The sequence below is a fragment of the Alligator sinensis genome, unplaced genomic scaffold, assembly GCF_000455745.1.
Source record: "Alligator sinensis unplaced genomic scaffold, ASM45574v1 scaffold269_1, whole genome shotgun sequence".
Classification (NCBI taxonomy): domain Eukaryota; kingdom Metazoa; phylum Chordata; order Crocodylia; family Alligatoridae; genus Alligator; species Alligator sinensis.
The window spans coordinates 1102135-1116884 of record NW_005842048.1 but is presented as its reverse complement, the minus strand read 5'-3'; the positions used below and the strand labels follow the sequence as shown (position 1 = coordinate 1116884).

At 39.3% G+C, this 14750-nt stretch overlaps 1 protein-coding gene across 5 annotated transcripts in view; it reads left to right on the top strand.

Moving 5' to 3' along the window:
• The window catches only part of NCKAP1 (NCK associated protein 1), an 82377-nt gene that overhangs the window by 36599 nt on the left and 31028 nt on the right, over positions 1-14750 (top strand). For 4 of the 5 annotated variants that reach the window (XR_003093865.1, XR_003093864.1, XM_025203223.1 and 1 more), the window contains exons 12-17: positions 956-1088; positions 7193-7274; positions 9324-9382; positions 11830-11975; positions 13508-13640; positions 14178-14297. Coding sequence is in view for 3 of the 5 variants with exons in the window: in XM_025203223.1 (XP_025059008.1) it covers positions 956-1088; positions 7193-7274; positions 9324-9382; positions 11830-11975; positions 13508-13640; positions 14178-14297 (673 nt within the window). In the remaining 2 variants the exon portion in view is untranslated. The remainder of the gene's footprint in view (positions 1-955; positions 1089-7192; positions 7275-9323; positions 9383-11829; positions 11976-13507; positions 13641-14177; positions 14298-14750) is intronic. The other variant, XM_025203224.1, reaches the window with a different exon arrangement.

Sequence of the window (14750 nt, the reverse complement as noted above, 5' to 3'; positions counted from 1 at the left end):
GCAGTTTGTGTTCTGACAGGAGTTTAGATATTCACATTTTGGTGGCAGTTGCAGTCTCCTACTGAGATTTAAAGTGGTAAATATAGACAAGACCTCTGATACTTGTATTCTTCAAGCATCTAAATATGAACATAGGCCTCTGTTGTAACTGTATTTGTACGTTTTAAAAAGCTAAACAAGCACATGGCGGGTGTCTAAGTAAGTTCCACTAGAAAAAAGAAACAGTAGAAAAAATATTTTTGATACTATGTTGTAAAACCATTTTTTTACATAGGACAAAATGTCAAACATGGAACCGTCACAAAGGTAGTAATTTTATATCAGATTTTTCAGCATTAAAGATGGCATAGCCAGGTTCAAAAAGGAACTAGACAAATTCTTGGATGATATATTTATTAATAGCCGTTGAACAGAATAGTTGGAGATCTTTCCTCTGGCATCTCTAAACCAATAATGATGGGTGCCAGGGAGAATGATGTACATGGGATAGATCACTCTAGATCTATCAAGTTCAGTGCTTTCCCTCGAGCATCCACTTTTGCCACTGTCAGAAACAAGATACAAGGATAGTGGGACCATTAGTCTGACCCAGTATGGCTGTTCTTAAGTTCTTATGTATTGAGTAGCAGCTTTAAAAAATGTCAGTTGTTAGAGCGCTTCCTTAAAAAGCAGAGTTTGCTTATAAAAACATTTTTTGGGGTAGCTCTTTGTTACCCGTTGTTCTGTTAGAGCCTCTGACTACAGGGTAAAACTAATAACTTCATATAATCCCTTCTCACTGAAAGATTTTCCTAAACTTAGGAACATTTTTAAAAGAAGTTTTGAAGTGTTAAAGCAAAATAAACTCTCTTAAAATCCTGTCTAGGAATAACTTCATGGTAGTGTGAAGTTTCTATCTTCTGTTGATAAGGACATCTTTCACATTCATAAACTTTTCTGTTTTTTGTTCTTTTAGGCACATAGCTGAACTGATATTCTACATGGAAGAACTAAGGGCACATGTGCGAAAATATGGACCAGTGATGCAGAGATACTATGTGCAGTACCTTTCAGGCTTTGATGCCGTAGTCTTAAATGAACTTGTCCAGGTGAGGCATGGCTTTTGGTTTAATTACTCCCTCCCAACGTTTCTCACTTTGTATATGTACTGATTAAATAATAAATATTGCAGAATAAAATAAATCAGTGTCTTATGGCTGAGCATTAAAGTTGAAGTTATGAACATAAAACCTTGATTACAATATGAATGTTATCTATATCTATATATCTGTATCATCCATATTGCATTTAATGAAGATGGAAACATCTGTAGTTCTCAAAGGCACATATTTCAGTTTACTTCAACCACTATGGGTTTTTTTTAGTAAGTGGCAGGCAGGAGCTCCTCTAGTTTAAGGGCAGTAAAGCTGTCCAGTCAACTCATTAGGGCGTTCCTGGCTCAGTCAGTCTGAAAAAGGATCTGATGGGCTTTTAGGATTTTCAGCAGCTCTCAACACTTTCATTGACTGTTTTACATAGAGTATTGCCCTTCATTGCTTCTGATCTTTGAGAATTTGGGGACAGCAGAATGCTGTAACCACTACCTTCCATTCTATCTTAAGTTTTCTGATCAAACAACAGATCAAACTTCACCCATACCATGTTTTAAGCATGTTAAATAGATGTAGGAAACAGAATAGAACAAAGTTGTACCTTTTGTAAGTGTACTGTTTGATTGTGATCCAGTGTTAATCTTGGGATCCATGGGATCCACTCCAGAACTAGTCCCTCAGTTTCTGATGCGTATTGTAACTTTCCCAACATTTCATGAGCAATATCAGATGGTTGGCAGACTTAACAAAATGATTGTGGGCTCTTGGTTCTTGTCTGTTGCCTGCAAGAGATCGACACAAGTTAATGATGCAGCTTGGGATGCACAGGCATGTAAAATTGGACTGACTGGGAAGATGAGCATCTCCTCAGGAGATACCTCTGTCATCAGCTTCCACTTCTCTGAAAAGAGATTTGATACGGCTGTGATTATCAGTATATTTTTTGAGAAAATGTTATTATCCTGGAAGATACAGCCCAGTTCAAGCTAACAGAGGCATGAACTGAGATGGATTCCATACTTGCGTCACTTGCCTGCTTCAGGAATTCTCTTCACATAATTGTCCTCCGGAAGACTCTTGTCTGGTCGGTTTCTAAAAGTGACTCCAATTCAGAGTGAAATTGAGATCCTGTTGATATTTATGACAAAACTCCCATTGACAATATATTGGGCCAGTATTCTTATTTAGAGTGCAAGGAAAGACATCTTGGCTGCTTGCAGATGTTAAAACAAAAAGGGGGGGGGGGATTTACCTTAAACTCTGTGCTTCCACACTGAGCCCAGCGCATGCTCAGAAAAGGCAGTGCATTATTTGGACCCAGCTCACCCATCATCTGTATAGATCGGGTGCTTTAGTGAGGCTTTTTGGGCTTTTCTAGTGAGGCTTTTTTGATTGAATCAGCTATTAGATAAGTGCCAAAAAGCCTCACTGAAGTGACTAATCTATATAGATGCTGCAGTGACAGATCAAAGTAACGCGCTGCTGCTTCCAGTAAAGCACAGGGTTTTTGGGGGGATGATTTTAACATCTGCAAGCAGCCCTTGTTTTCTGTACTAGAAGGTTTTTCGAGGTGTGACAAATATCCTTCAAGATTCTGATAGCAAAGAGGATCATGGTCAAACTCTACAACTTCCTCTGTGGTGATTAGTCTGCTCTTTAGGTGGGGTCATCCTTGCAGTATTTCAGACGACAAAACAGCTGGGGTTTTCTTTTGTGGGTTTTTTTAAATTAACCCAGATTAGTAGGGGAAGTACTTTCCATAGAGACAGGCAGTGTGTGTCAGTGGAGTCTTGTTAGTCTATAAAAAGGGCGTCTTTTATTCCCTTCCTTATTTTGCTATAACAAGAGGCTGGCCATTTGAGATGAAATGCACATTTCAGAAACTTGATAGCTTTCGCTACATGAGGTAGATCAGGTTCTCGCTCCTACCTCAGGTGTTAGTGCCTCAGCATTGTTAGGAAGAATCTCTTGCCAAGTTAGATCAGGTGAATCCTTTACATTTCTACATCTCAATTCAGGTCTCTCCCACTGTCCAGTGGCTTCTGTGATTGTAAAGAAATTAAGAGGTTTTGTACCTCAAGCAAGGCAAGTCCACTAGCTGTTCAGAAGGAATTTGCTGAAAGATCATATAGCTGCTTGATGTGGAGTTCTCCACCAGTGTCCTTGCTTTCCTGCCTTTAAGATGCTTGAGCTGTTACTTTGTGTTGCAGAAGTCAGCAGGACAGGAACAGAATTTATTTTTTATTTTTCCTGCCAGATGTACAAAATGGTGGCTGTGTTTGTAGAGCAGGATGTTGGAGAGCAGATGGCTCAAAATTTGCAGCTCAAAGCAGCAGTGGGACTACCCTATTTGGCAATGGGGTCAAGACAGTGCAACAGTGTTTTGTTCTGTTTTTGTTTGGAGGTGTCTTTCACCCATTATTTGCAGGGCCAAAAGCTGCTAACATACACTGTAATACAATCAGACGTCACTAATTGCTTCAAGAAAAGTAGGACTCGCATCTTTTGGAAAGCATTTACTGATTGGTGAAAATATTCTTTAAAAATTTCAAAAGTAAAAGGCAGTACAGGAGAATGACGACTGTATGTACAACTACCCCCCTTCCAGTCCTAGCAAGTTATCATGAGACTGTTGTGATTTAAAACCCAGAGAACTGACTTTAAGATGGCTGATGCAGCATTACCCAAAATATTTTCTTCACCTAATAGAGCATCTATTATAAGACGTAATTGTTTCCAGGTTTTTCTCATCATTTTCAGAGTCATGATACCCTTCCATAATTTCTTTGAATTTAGCAGCAACCCTGGTTGAGAACCACTGTTTCACTGCCTCCACTTACCTCAGTGGTTCTCAGCCTGTGTGCTGCCATGTGCTCCTGCCTGTATTAGGGTTTTCTAATAAATTTAAAACAGGCAGGATCAGTGGTTAACTAATAGTTTTGTGCTCTGGGCAAAACCCTGTGCCTCGGGGGGTGGGGGGGGTATGCAAAACCCTGTTCCTTAAGGTGGGGGGGCTGTGTGTGTGTGTGGGTGTGTGTGGGTGTGTGTGTGTGTGTGTGTGTGAATAAAGGGCTGGTAGAGGGGTGGTCTTACCTGTCCTGAATGTCTTACATCCCACACCTCCGTTGGCTGAACTATGATAAAGATTGCTGCAGTGCAGCCTGACCCCTCCAGATGGGCAGTGCAAATAGTTGTGGCCAGAGCATGTGCCCTTGCTATAGCTATTCGCAGTCCAATCGTGTGCTTTTCCAAAATCAGAGAGGTACAGGACAGTCCCACTTGCCTGGTGCAGCTGTTTCCAGGAGCAGCATGTGGGGTCAGACTGAGAAGAGCTGCATGAAGAGCATGGGCTCCAACTACAGTTACTTCCAAATCTGCCTCCACAGAAGGCATCTAGGGCGTTTTAACCCACCCATGTTACAACATCCCTGGAAGGAGCTTTCAGCATGCTCCAGCAGCCTATTTTGAGAGCCTTTGATTTCTACTGGCTGCTTATAGATGTAATAAAACCCCCAAAACAGTGCTTTAAACTCTGATCACCCCCATGCCGAGCCCAGCACAAGACCAAATGGGGCATCACATTAGCTGGACCTAGCTGCCCAACGTCTGTATAGATCAGGCGATTCAGCAGGGCTTTTTTGATACTTTTATCTAATAGCTGATTGAATTGGCTTTAGATGAAAGTGCCAAAAAGCCTCACTGAAGCACGCAATCTATACAGATGCTGCAGAGTCCAGTCAAAATAATGTTCTGTTGCTTCTGGTAAAGCATGGGACTTGTTTGGTTTTTTTGTATTCACGTCTGTCAGGAGCCACTGTTTCTAAATTTGTACCCTCATATAACCACTAGATGGCACACAGATTTTGCTAACCTATACTTCAAGGCATAGGATTCTTATGTATTATCCAGACTGTTACCAGTATGTGTTGTGCTGTAGACTTGAATTTATTTTCAAGTATGCTGTAAATTCTGTTGTTTTTTTAATTATTGAATTTGACTCTTAATTGATTTTATTTAAAAGTAAATGAATTCCTAGACTTTCTAATAGTTAGATTTATTTGCTGTTTCTATATCCTCTCGTCACTCATTTTTATCTGGAAAATCTCTGTAGCCCCTTACTGCAAGTATAATCATTCTACTGGTTTACGTATGCATATGTATTAGAATTATGGTATAAATTATGTTTTTGAATTTAGCATCAGTTACCCATGAAAAATGATTTCTTAGACCTAGAAAATTTGTTTCTAGAACTCTCACAATTGCATAAATGTTGGTCTCATATCGACATAAAAATTACAGGCAAAATTAAATGAGAAAATGTAAATAGTGGTTTGAGTCCGGGGACTAATTATATTCAGTGCTTAACAAGTACCAAAAACGGTATTAGACTGACATGATTGTGAGGTGATATAATATACTGTGAAATTCCACATTTGGTAAAGAGCCAGAAATGTTTACAATAATCAGAATTATTTATTACTATTTTGCTTTTGTATTTTTATGTAGCCATATAATCTAAATGTTTGCAAAAACTAGTCTTTTTTTTTAAAAGCATCTGAAAACGTAGTATCCAAAACGTACTTCTAGATGGTATAAATCATTCATGTCGGACTTAGTTTATGACTATTAGATGTTGATGTGAAGCTTTGTGGAAAGCAAAGCAAAATGTAATGTGGTATTGATGTGCTTAACAGCTTTTATTGCAGTTAGTCAGAGCTAAATTTTCTATGCAGATAAGTCAGGGATCTATACTGGCAAAATACCAGGAACAGAAAAATATTTAGTGCCCATTGTATGACTGCAGTCTGGAAAGTATCCGGTAGGCCTGTGCGAAGCAGCTAGTATTCACTTGAGATTCGGATTAAGTCAATTTGGGGGACAGTGATTTGATTCGGTGATTCGAATCACTGTCCTGAATTGATTCAGCGGAATCTGATTCAGAGATTCGGCCACTGCTGAATTGGCTGATTCTCTGAGTCAAACAGGCCTCATCCTCCACCCACTGTCCCAGTCATGGCAATGGCTGCCCTGCCTGGCCCCAGCTCCTGGCTCTTTAAAAAAAAAAAAAAAGCCCTGCACTCAGTGGCTGCTGCCAGGTACGGTGGGGGGCAATCCCTGCTGCACCCCACTGCTCTGCACTGCATGGGGTGCTCTGCCACAAGCCCCAATGCCTATGGCTGCTGCAGCAGCCAGACTGCAGGGCAGGGGTCAGGGGGTGCTCAGAGGGGACTGGGAGAGCAGGCAGGGGATGGGCCTGACAGGGGTCCCCCCCATGGTCTCCTCCCCCCCCTTTACCCCCCGCCCCCTACTTACTGGCACAGAGTCCGAGTCTAGCTCCATGCAGCAGCAAATGGGGACTGCCCAAATCGCTGAAGCTCTCCAAATCGATTCAGAGAGCTTCGAATCGATTCGGACCCTTATTACTGGTCTCCTGATCAGATTTGGAGATTCGGCCACCGAATCGGGCCTAATCTCTTTCGAATTGGATTGGCACCCGAAGCTTTCCGCAGCTCTAGTATCTAGGTACTGTCTGGCATGCTCAGGATAGCAAAATTCCTACAACGGTGGTTCTCAATCTTTTTAGACTCAAAGCACTACTCATTAGATTCAAGATGCCCCTTGGGAAATGCCAGCTCAGAAAGGCCACATCAGGTCAGAATGTTTGACATTATGGATTCCTATTTGAAATCTCTGGGTTTAATCTTGTGAATCATGTTTGCACACCTAACAGTGCTAACATTGTATGGAACCCCACAGCACCCTTGAAAGGATCTCAAGGTATCTTAATTGAGAATCATTGCTCTAGAGGCAATCGTGTTTTAGCATATTGATACAAGTTGTTCTGAAGCCAGTAAACTCTTGGTCCTCTTTTCTCAGAAGAACAGATATCAATCCCTATGTATCTGAAAATTATAATAGATTTAGCAATGCTATAAGTCCATTTGCTTTTCAAGTTACTTACTTTATGAAGTGGTTAAAAACAACAGCATTCAATGTAGTGCATATTTGGTAAACGTATGGATTTAGGCTTTCTTGATATGTTCTCAGTATAGACAATAAGTTGGAAATAATTATGGTAACATTGTTTACTTTTGTTTTAGAATCTCTCAGTGTGCCCTGAAGATGAATCAATCATCATGTCCTCTTTTGTCAACACTATGACTTCCTTAAGTGTGAAACAAGGTGAGTCTGTTCAGATGTACTCAAGGAAAAGTTGAACGAAAGAGAAAGTTTCCATTACCTTGAGCTTAAGCCTTTCTAGAATCCATTATAGCAAATAACGTACTTAGGTAAGCTCAACGTTTTCTTACTTCCCGTTACGTAGAATGGTTTCTTTCCAGCATTTTATGTTTGCCTTTTCCAGTACTGCCTGTTGCCTACCTTTCTTTTGAATTGTCAGTGTATACTCAGAAAAGGGAAATTACCTGAAGGAGTACTGGTTACTGAAGTTACTAGAAAGTTTCATGTTCATGTAGACTTGCTCCTGTAAATGGAAAATAATGCATCTGGCATGTTGAACCGTCGTAAAATACTTGTGCAGGCAAAATTGCCTAATTGATGCTGCCCTTATCTTGGATCATTGGAATACCATGTGGTTTCCCTGGAACAGTTTTTGAAAAGTTACCTTGCAATAAGCAGTAAGAAGAATAATGGTGGCATACTAGGGCTTTTAAAGTAGTGAAGTCATGCTGTATACATGTAAAATACACAGTGAACATTTATACCAGTAATTTTCAATGTTTGAGGACTCAAGACACCCCTTGGAAAATGCAAGCTGTTAGTTTTCACTTGTTTTTTTAACCACAGAAAAATAATAGCGCAATCCTTCTGTTGTAAACCACTCAAGAAAAATCTTGGGATTTCAAATAGGAATGCATAGTATCAAAAAAACCCTTCTGACCTGTTGTCTATCTTATAAAACACATGTAGGTGTCTGCACACGTAACAGCACTAATGTTGTGTGGTACCCCAAGACACCCTGGTTGAGAATCACTGATTTATTTCATTCTGTGGGCATATAATTGCAGTGTTATGTCAAACTGGATTACAATAAACACTGTAGACAGAGTTTTAACAGTATTGTTAGACAAGTTAACTTTTGAAACTGGTTTAATCATCCTTATTCATCAGTATTCTTTAATTGCTATTAAAATGCATCCTAATGTATTTAATTTTATTTTTTAAAATTCTGTAAGGACCAGAGTCCATTCCCAGAGAGACACCCTCACCTCTTAAGCTTCCAGACAGTATACTTATCTGGAATAGCATCTGACAAAGTAGGCTGTTGTCTTTGAAAGTTTATGCCTCTGAATGAGTTACACTCAGCTGCCATCTGTCCTGCCTTCTACCTGGAATAGTCCTGCAAAGTTTCTGTGTGTACTCCTTTGCAAATGTTTACCAGGCTTAGAGAGAGGCAATCATCTGTAGTTACAAATTTTGGAGAATTCTTTTTTGAAGAAGTCCCATCTTTTCACTTCAGGTGTATGGCACACATTTCTTCCAGATAAATGCTTAATTCACTTGCACTGGATTTTATTAGTGTGGCCATTTATATTGGGACTAGCCAATTGCCTGTCAAAAATGACCGGGAGTGGGGAGGACAAAGCACCGCCCCACAGTGCCTGCACTGCCACCGCTCTGCTTCTGGCCCCATAGGGACTCCCGTCCTTCCTGCGCCCCCCACTTCCCAGGCGCCTCGCCCACCCACTCTGGCCCCTCAGTCCCCACCGTCGTGGGGGGGGGGAGGGGTGGGGACAGATCCCCATGTCCAGGCCTGCCCCTTCCTCTCGTCCAGCCCCACTTCCCCCCCGCTTTTCTCTCCCCCCCCCACCACGTCAGGTCTGGGCCTGTTTCCCCCCCTCTGTCTCCAAGAAGCAGGGCTGGGGAGGGTGGTGAGGCCAGTGCCGCTGTCCTTGTCCTCCCGCTCCCCCGCTTCAGCCCTGCTGGGGGACGTGCCACCATGAGAGCAGGGACCCGGGGGGCAGGCCAGCAGTGTCCCCGCCATGATGACAACTAATCAGAGTGCGACTAAAGCGTTATGGACAGACAGACTAAGGCTTTTATAATATTAGAATTTACCACATCATGAAGGTAAATCTGGTTTTGTTCTCCTAAAGACTAAAAAAAAATATCATTAAGAGCCTTTATACTGAAGCTCAGTCTTTCTAAATGTGAATTTGTCTTCATGGTTACTGTTTAAAGATGGTTTAATTTGTATTTTTTCTGATGCAGTTGAAGATGGGGAGGTATTTGACTTCAGAGGGATGAGATTAGATTGGTTTAGATTACAGGTAAGTCTTAAGTATACTTATGTTTTGTAATAAATGGTTTGTTTCTGAGACTAATGATGCAATCTTCACTCAAACTGCAAATGAGGCAGAACAGTTTGTGATGGTATATCAGAGTAAAATTTGTGTAGATAATGTGTTATGATTTAATTCTTTGTAGAAGTTCTTTGCTTTTCTCTTTGCATGCCTTAAAGAATAGTTCATACATTTTCAAAATCAGATATGCATACAGTATACCACTGAATCTGATTTCATTCTGGCAAACTAAAGAATTGTATGGGCCTTTTATTATGAGCAAACTGTGAAAGTGTTGCTTATTGGAATTAATTATGTTTAAGTAAGATAAACTTAAATTCATACAGTGGCTCTGTCTAGAATAGAATCCAGTTTTGCTATCAATTTACAGGCTTATATGAAAAGGTAATGTTTGCAAATGGAATAAGGCTTTTCATTCAGAAAGTATCTCATTCTAAGGTAGACAAGACCAAAGAGATCATTTTTTCCCATGTTTTTCTGGAATGTTTAGCTAAAGGGCAAAGTGAACAAAGTCCATATGGTTTCAGGAAAAAAGTTTAAGCAATGATAGGATAACTGGAAAACCTAGAGCTGTAGAAGTGATAAAGTGCCTTCTGTGAATGGGTAGTGCAAATGAATGGTAGCAGCAATAAGGAAAAAAGTATGGGACAGAACAGAGGGAGGGAGGAGGCCATTATCAGAGAGAGAGTGAGTGGTTTTTCAAGGTGTGATCAAAGAGTTTTAAGTCTGTACTGCTTGTCTCCTAATCTTGGAATGACCACAAAAGTAATACACCAGGCCCCTCCATTCGTGCCACAGTATACCAGAGTATAGCTGTTAGGCAGTGTAGGCTGGTTGAGTTGTTCAAGGCTGCTCTTCCCCTTGTCTCTCTTTAGACAAAAGCAAAGTTTGGGATTATGGTAAATCTGGTTCCTGATCAGAGTAGAATCCATCTTTCTCTATCACCATAATATTTGCTCTGTAAAGCAGGAAGCTTGTTTCTTTTTCCTAAGGTAAACGGAGGTGATTCTGACTACATATGAAAGCAGAACTTTTGAACACTTGTGTAGTTTCAAGATGGTCATTTACCAGTGCTTTAAGAACCATGCTTTAAACATGAATTTTTATATAACAAATTACAGTGGCTGCAAAATTGCTTTTATAAAGAAAGGGTTTGTCTGTATAGGGAAGTTAATGTGCTGTAAACAAGAGTGTGAATGTACAGCCAATTGGCTGGTCTTGTGAATCAATGTGAATACCAATGTGGCATGTAGTAGGATATTTCAGATAGCGCAGAGTAGCTGCTATGTTGAAATTTCATACCCTCATTCACAGTGTGCTATCTCTTCAAACCCTGAAACTGAAATGCAGATTTTGCATAACAAGCACTTGTTCAATTCTTGAAGATGCTCCTCTTCATTCTCTGAAGGCTTTCTGGTTTGGAGGAGCCGTTCAGCATGAGCTGTTCAGTTAAGTGCAGCTTTAGCCATGTGTCCACCTATTTGTGGGTCCTCACAAAAAAGCAGTTGCACAAGGAATACTTATTAGAGATGTAACTTTCCCCCAACGGAATAGACAGTAACACAATAAAAGTTTGTTATTCTGCTACTCTCACAGATATTAATGAAACTCTTAAATTCCCCTCACTCAAAAGGACTCTTAGAGCTAGAGAGATCTTGGGTCCAAAATCTGGATAGATTTTATTTTTGGTTCCTTTGTTTTACTTGAGGGGGGGAAAAAGTTACATAAGAGGAAAGACTGCTTTTTCAGTCCTGCCTTTTATGACGTCTTTGCACAGCTGAGCAAAGCCAGACCCTTTACTATCTTTAAGTACTTTAAAGTATGAAGATTGCTAGCCTGCACATAACAGTTTAATGCCTTCTTTCTTAGTTTTTCTCAATCATTATTTCTAGTAAAAACAAAGCAAAACTCCTGAACAGAACTTTTTGCATAGCTTAGTTTAAATAAAATCAGCATAGATTTCTAAATTAACACCCAAGTCTTATTTATATACATTGTTTGCAGTTCTAATTAGGCTCAGTATCATTTTATATGGTTCCCTTCCCATCTCTGAGCCTCAAAAAAAATAACTCTGAGAATAGTTGGAGTGGGGGAGTAAGGCTGTTTCTTAGTAAACAGTTTCAGCAATGGCCAGGTTGGGACATTGTATTTGACTTTGTCAGAATATCTTGCTCCAGAAACTTTCCCGGGTGGTGGTGGTCATACCTGCTTTCAAATCAGGCTTACAACTTGGTTGTTGTTATATGACTTTAAAGTGTAAAAAGAGAGTGTGCAGGGTTAAGTGAAAACTTAGCCTTTTTATTAAAAGCATTGGTCATGCTTGGTGTAAGCCATTTTAAAATGAATACCTGGCTGCACTGTACTTTAGAGAAGCATCAATAAAGTCAAATTTCTGTCTCGTTTTGATCTTACAGGCTTACACCAGTGTGTCAAAGGCTTCACTGAGCCTTGCAGATCACAGAGAACTTGGGAAGATGATGAACACTATCATTTTCCACACAAAAATGGTCGATTCCTTGGTGGAGATGTTGGTGGAAACATCAGACCTTTCTATATTTTGGTATGTCATTTTTCTGACTGTAGAAGATTTGTTTTCTGTGTTTTCTTGCAAGTGCAGTTTTTAAACAGAATTTTATCTAGGAAGTTTCAGCAAAGGAGTAGAGTAAATTAGAACTCTTATTTATATGAGACAGTGAGGTTAATGGTGATGGTTTATCTAAGAATGACTGTGTGCGCACATGCATGCCCACCTTATTGCAAATCCACATACCAGATATGCCTTAACTTGAAAGACAGTAGCAGTTCACATTATTAATAATTATTTGCCTAGATGATATGAAAAGTACACTTCAAAGAATTTCCTAAACAATGCTGATGATTAACCTGATTAGCCCAGGTGATTTACTAATGTTCAGATTTGTAGTGCCTAAGATATCAAATAATACAAAACTTATTAAAGCCAACCAAAATAAAAATGCCCTCTACAGATAAGCCTTAGACACCCTTTCCATATACATGTATTTCTGTTTTTATTGGTTTAACTAACTTGAACATCATAAAAAATTATGTTGAACAGTAAATGAGAAATTGTCTAGCACGTTTTGCTTTAGCTGTGTTGGCCTTGCAGAATTAATACAGAAAGAATCAATAAAATTAATGAATATAACCTGTCTTTTCACGGGGCAAAGTTCTTTTCAGTAAGAAGTTGCCATATCTATGCAACCATTTTTTTTTTTCAAGTAAAGCTTTCCAGAAGCTTTGAAAAGTATTTACTAAACTTTTTTTGCTATAAGAAGCAAATCCAAAATTACTAAGATTTTGAAACTTTTTTAAAAGCTCTGTGGAAGAAAAAAATAAAAACAACCTTGAATTTTAAATATTTGGTACTGAAATATATAAATGAGGAAACAAACTGTTTAAAAGGCTATATAAATTCATACTGAGGATTTCAGTGCTAAATGAAGCTTATTTTTAGGATGCTTAGGCAAAGTGTTCTTTTGCTTTGTGCCCTTCTGTATGTTTATCAAATTTTCTGAGGGGGGAAAAATATTTTGCTTTTAGCTCTTTCAGAATGGATTTGAATTTAAAATATTTCTGAATGCTGGGAGGAGGGGGGTGCATGATGAATTTTGGAATCAGAGTTATTCAGGCAATCCTACTTCTGAGTTTAGGGTACTAGCAGATTAAAATAATACCACTTAAACTATTGTGAGTGTTCCCTGGTTTTTCCCTTTGTAAGTGACAGCACTGGCTATTAGCATAAAATGTCTTTATCACCTTAAAAATATTTTTCTTAACTTAGTTTTTTCATAACTGAAAAAATAATTACATTGAAGAATAAACCAGAAATGAAGTCCAGCACCTTTTTGCTTTAGCATAACCATAAAGTGACTTATTCCATGATCAAGGCAGAAAGAAATTGTTGGTATCCTCTCTCTGTGTGTGCACATACAATTGAATGAGCTGGATTTGATCTGTAGCTGAAATAATTTAGTCGATCTGGGTAAAAGAAGATAGTCTTTTGCGACATTTGTCTGAATCTGACTGAAATATTATGTTAGTAGTAAACTTTAATTTTCTGTTCTTATAAAGTTTTTATAGTCGTGCTTTTGAGAAGATGTTTCAGCAGTGTTTGGAGCTTCCCTCTCAATCAAGATATTCGATTGCATTCCCACTGCTTTGCACTCACTTCATGAGCTGTACCCATGAACTATGTCCGGAAGAGGTAATGTTTAAATATACTGTTAAATTATAATATAATTATAATTTAACAGTATTAAATTAAAATTAAATTACTCATTTTAACTGCTTTTTCACTTGAAAATACACAGGACTGATGTGTTGCTGATGTAATGCTATAAACCAGGGCTATGCATCTCGTAGTCCACAGGCCATATCCAGCTCCCAAAAGGTCCTGGCTCCCAGTCTGGGCATCGCTCAGCACTCCCTCTCTCCTTCTGTGGATGGCACAGCCCATGGGACTGAAGGAGCCTGAGGATGGGGAGCTTAGGCAGGAGGGGCCACACGATGCAGTGCAGCAAAGGAGGGGCACATTGCATGACACTAGGGCATTGGTTCAGGGCAGCAGGGGGAGTCTTATGTAACCAATGTGTTATTTTAATATATACAAATTCAGGTAGACAGGGAATAATGCAGAGTAGTTTATCTTGTGAATTAGCCATAGACGTATATTGTAACACTGTCAGAAATTTAGAAAACAAATTTCTAAGGGTGTGCTTTGTTTTTTGGGGTTTTTTTATAGCGACATCATATTGGAGATCGCAGTCTTTCCTTATGTAACATGTTCTTGGATGAAATGGCTAAGCAAGCTCGAAATCTTATCACAGATATTTGCACAGAACAGTGTACGCTGAGTGATCAGGTGAGAAGTGCTTTCAGTCATGAATAAATTCTCCAGAATTAGATAGATATAACATTTGTATCACTATCCAAGGATACCAGTACAAGCTGTTACATCTGTTTGATTCTCTAGTGATACAAGTGTAGCAGAGCCACTCCATCCTAACCTGCCTCTTCCAGGGTTAAAGTTAGGGTGCTGTAGCTCACTTGTATCATTACAGTGTCTTGCAGTTACAGTATAACAGCTGCTACATGCTCCCAAACACTGACTTTCCCTCCCCTCTTAAAGTAGCGAACATGCCTGTTTGTATGCAATGTTATAAAGATTGTGAGACTATAGGGGCCAATATCTCAGATTTGGAAGATGAGTAAAAATATATTTTTTTTAAAATCATTAGGAATGTGCCATCATAGCATAATTAGCATTAACATTATAACACCCATTACTTCCACAAACCTAACAGAAAATATGTTC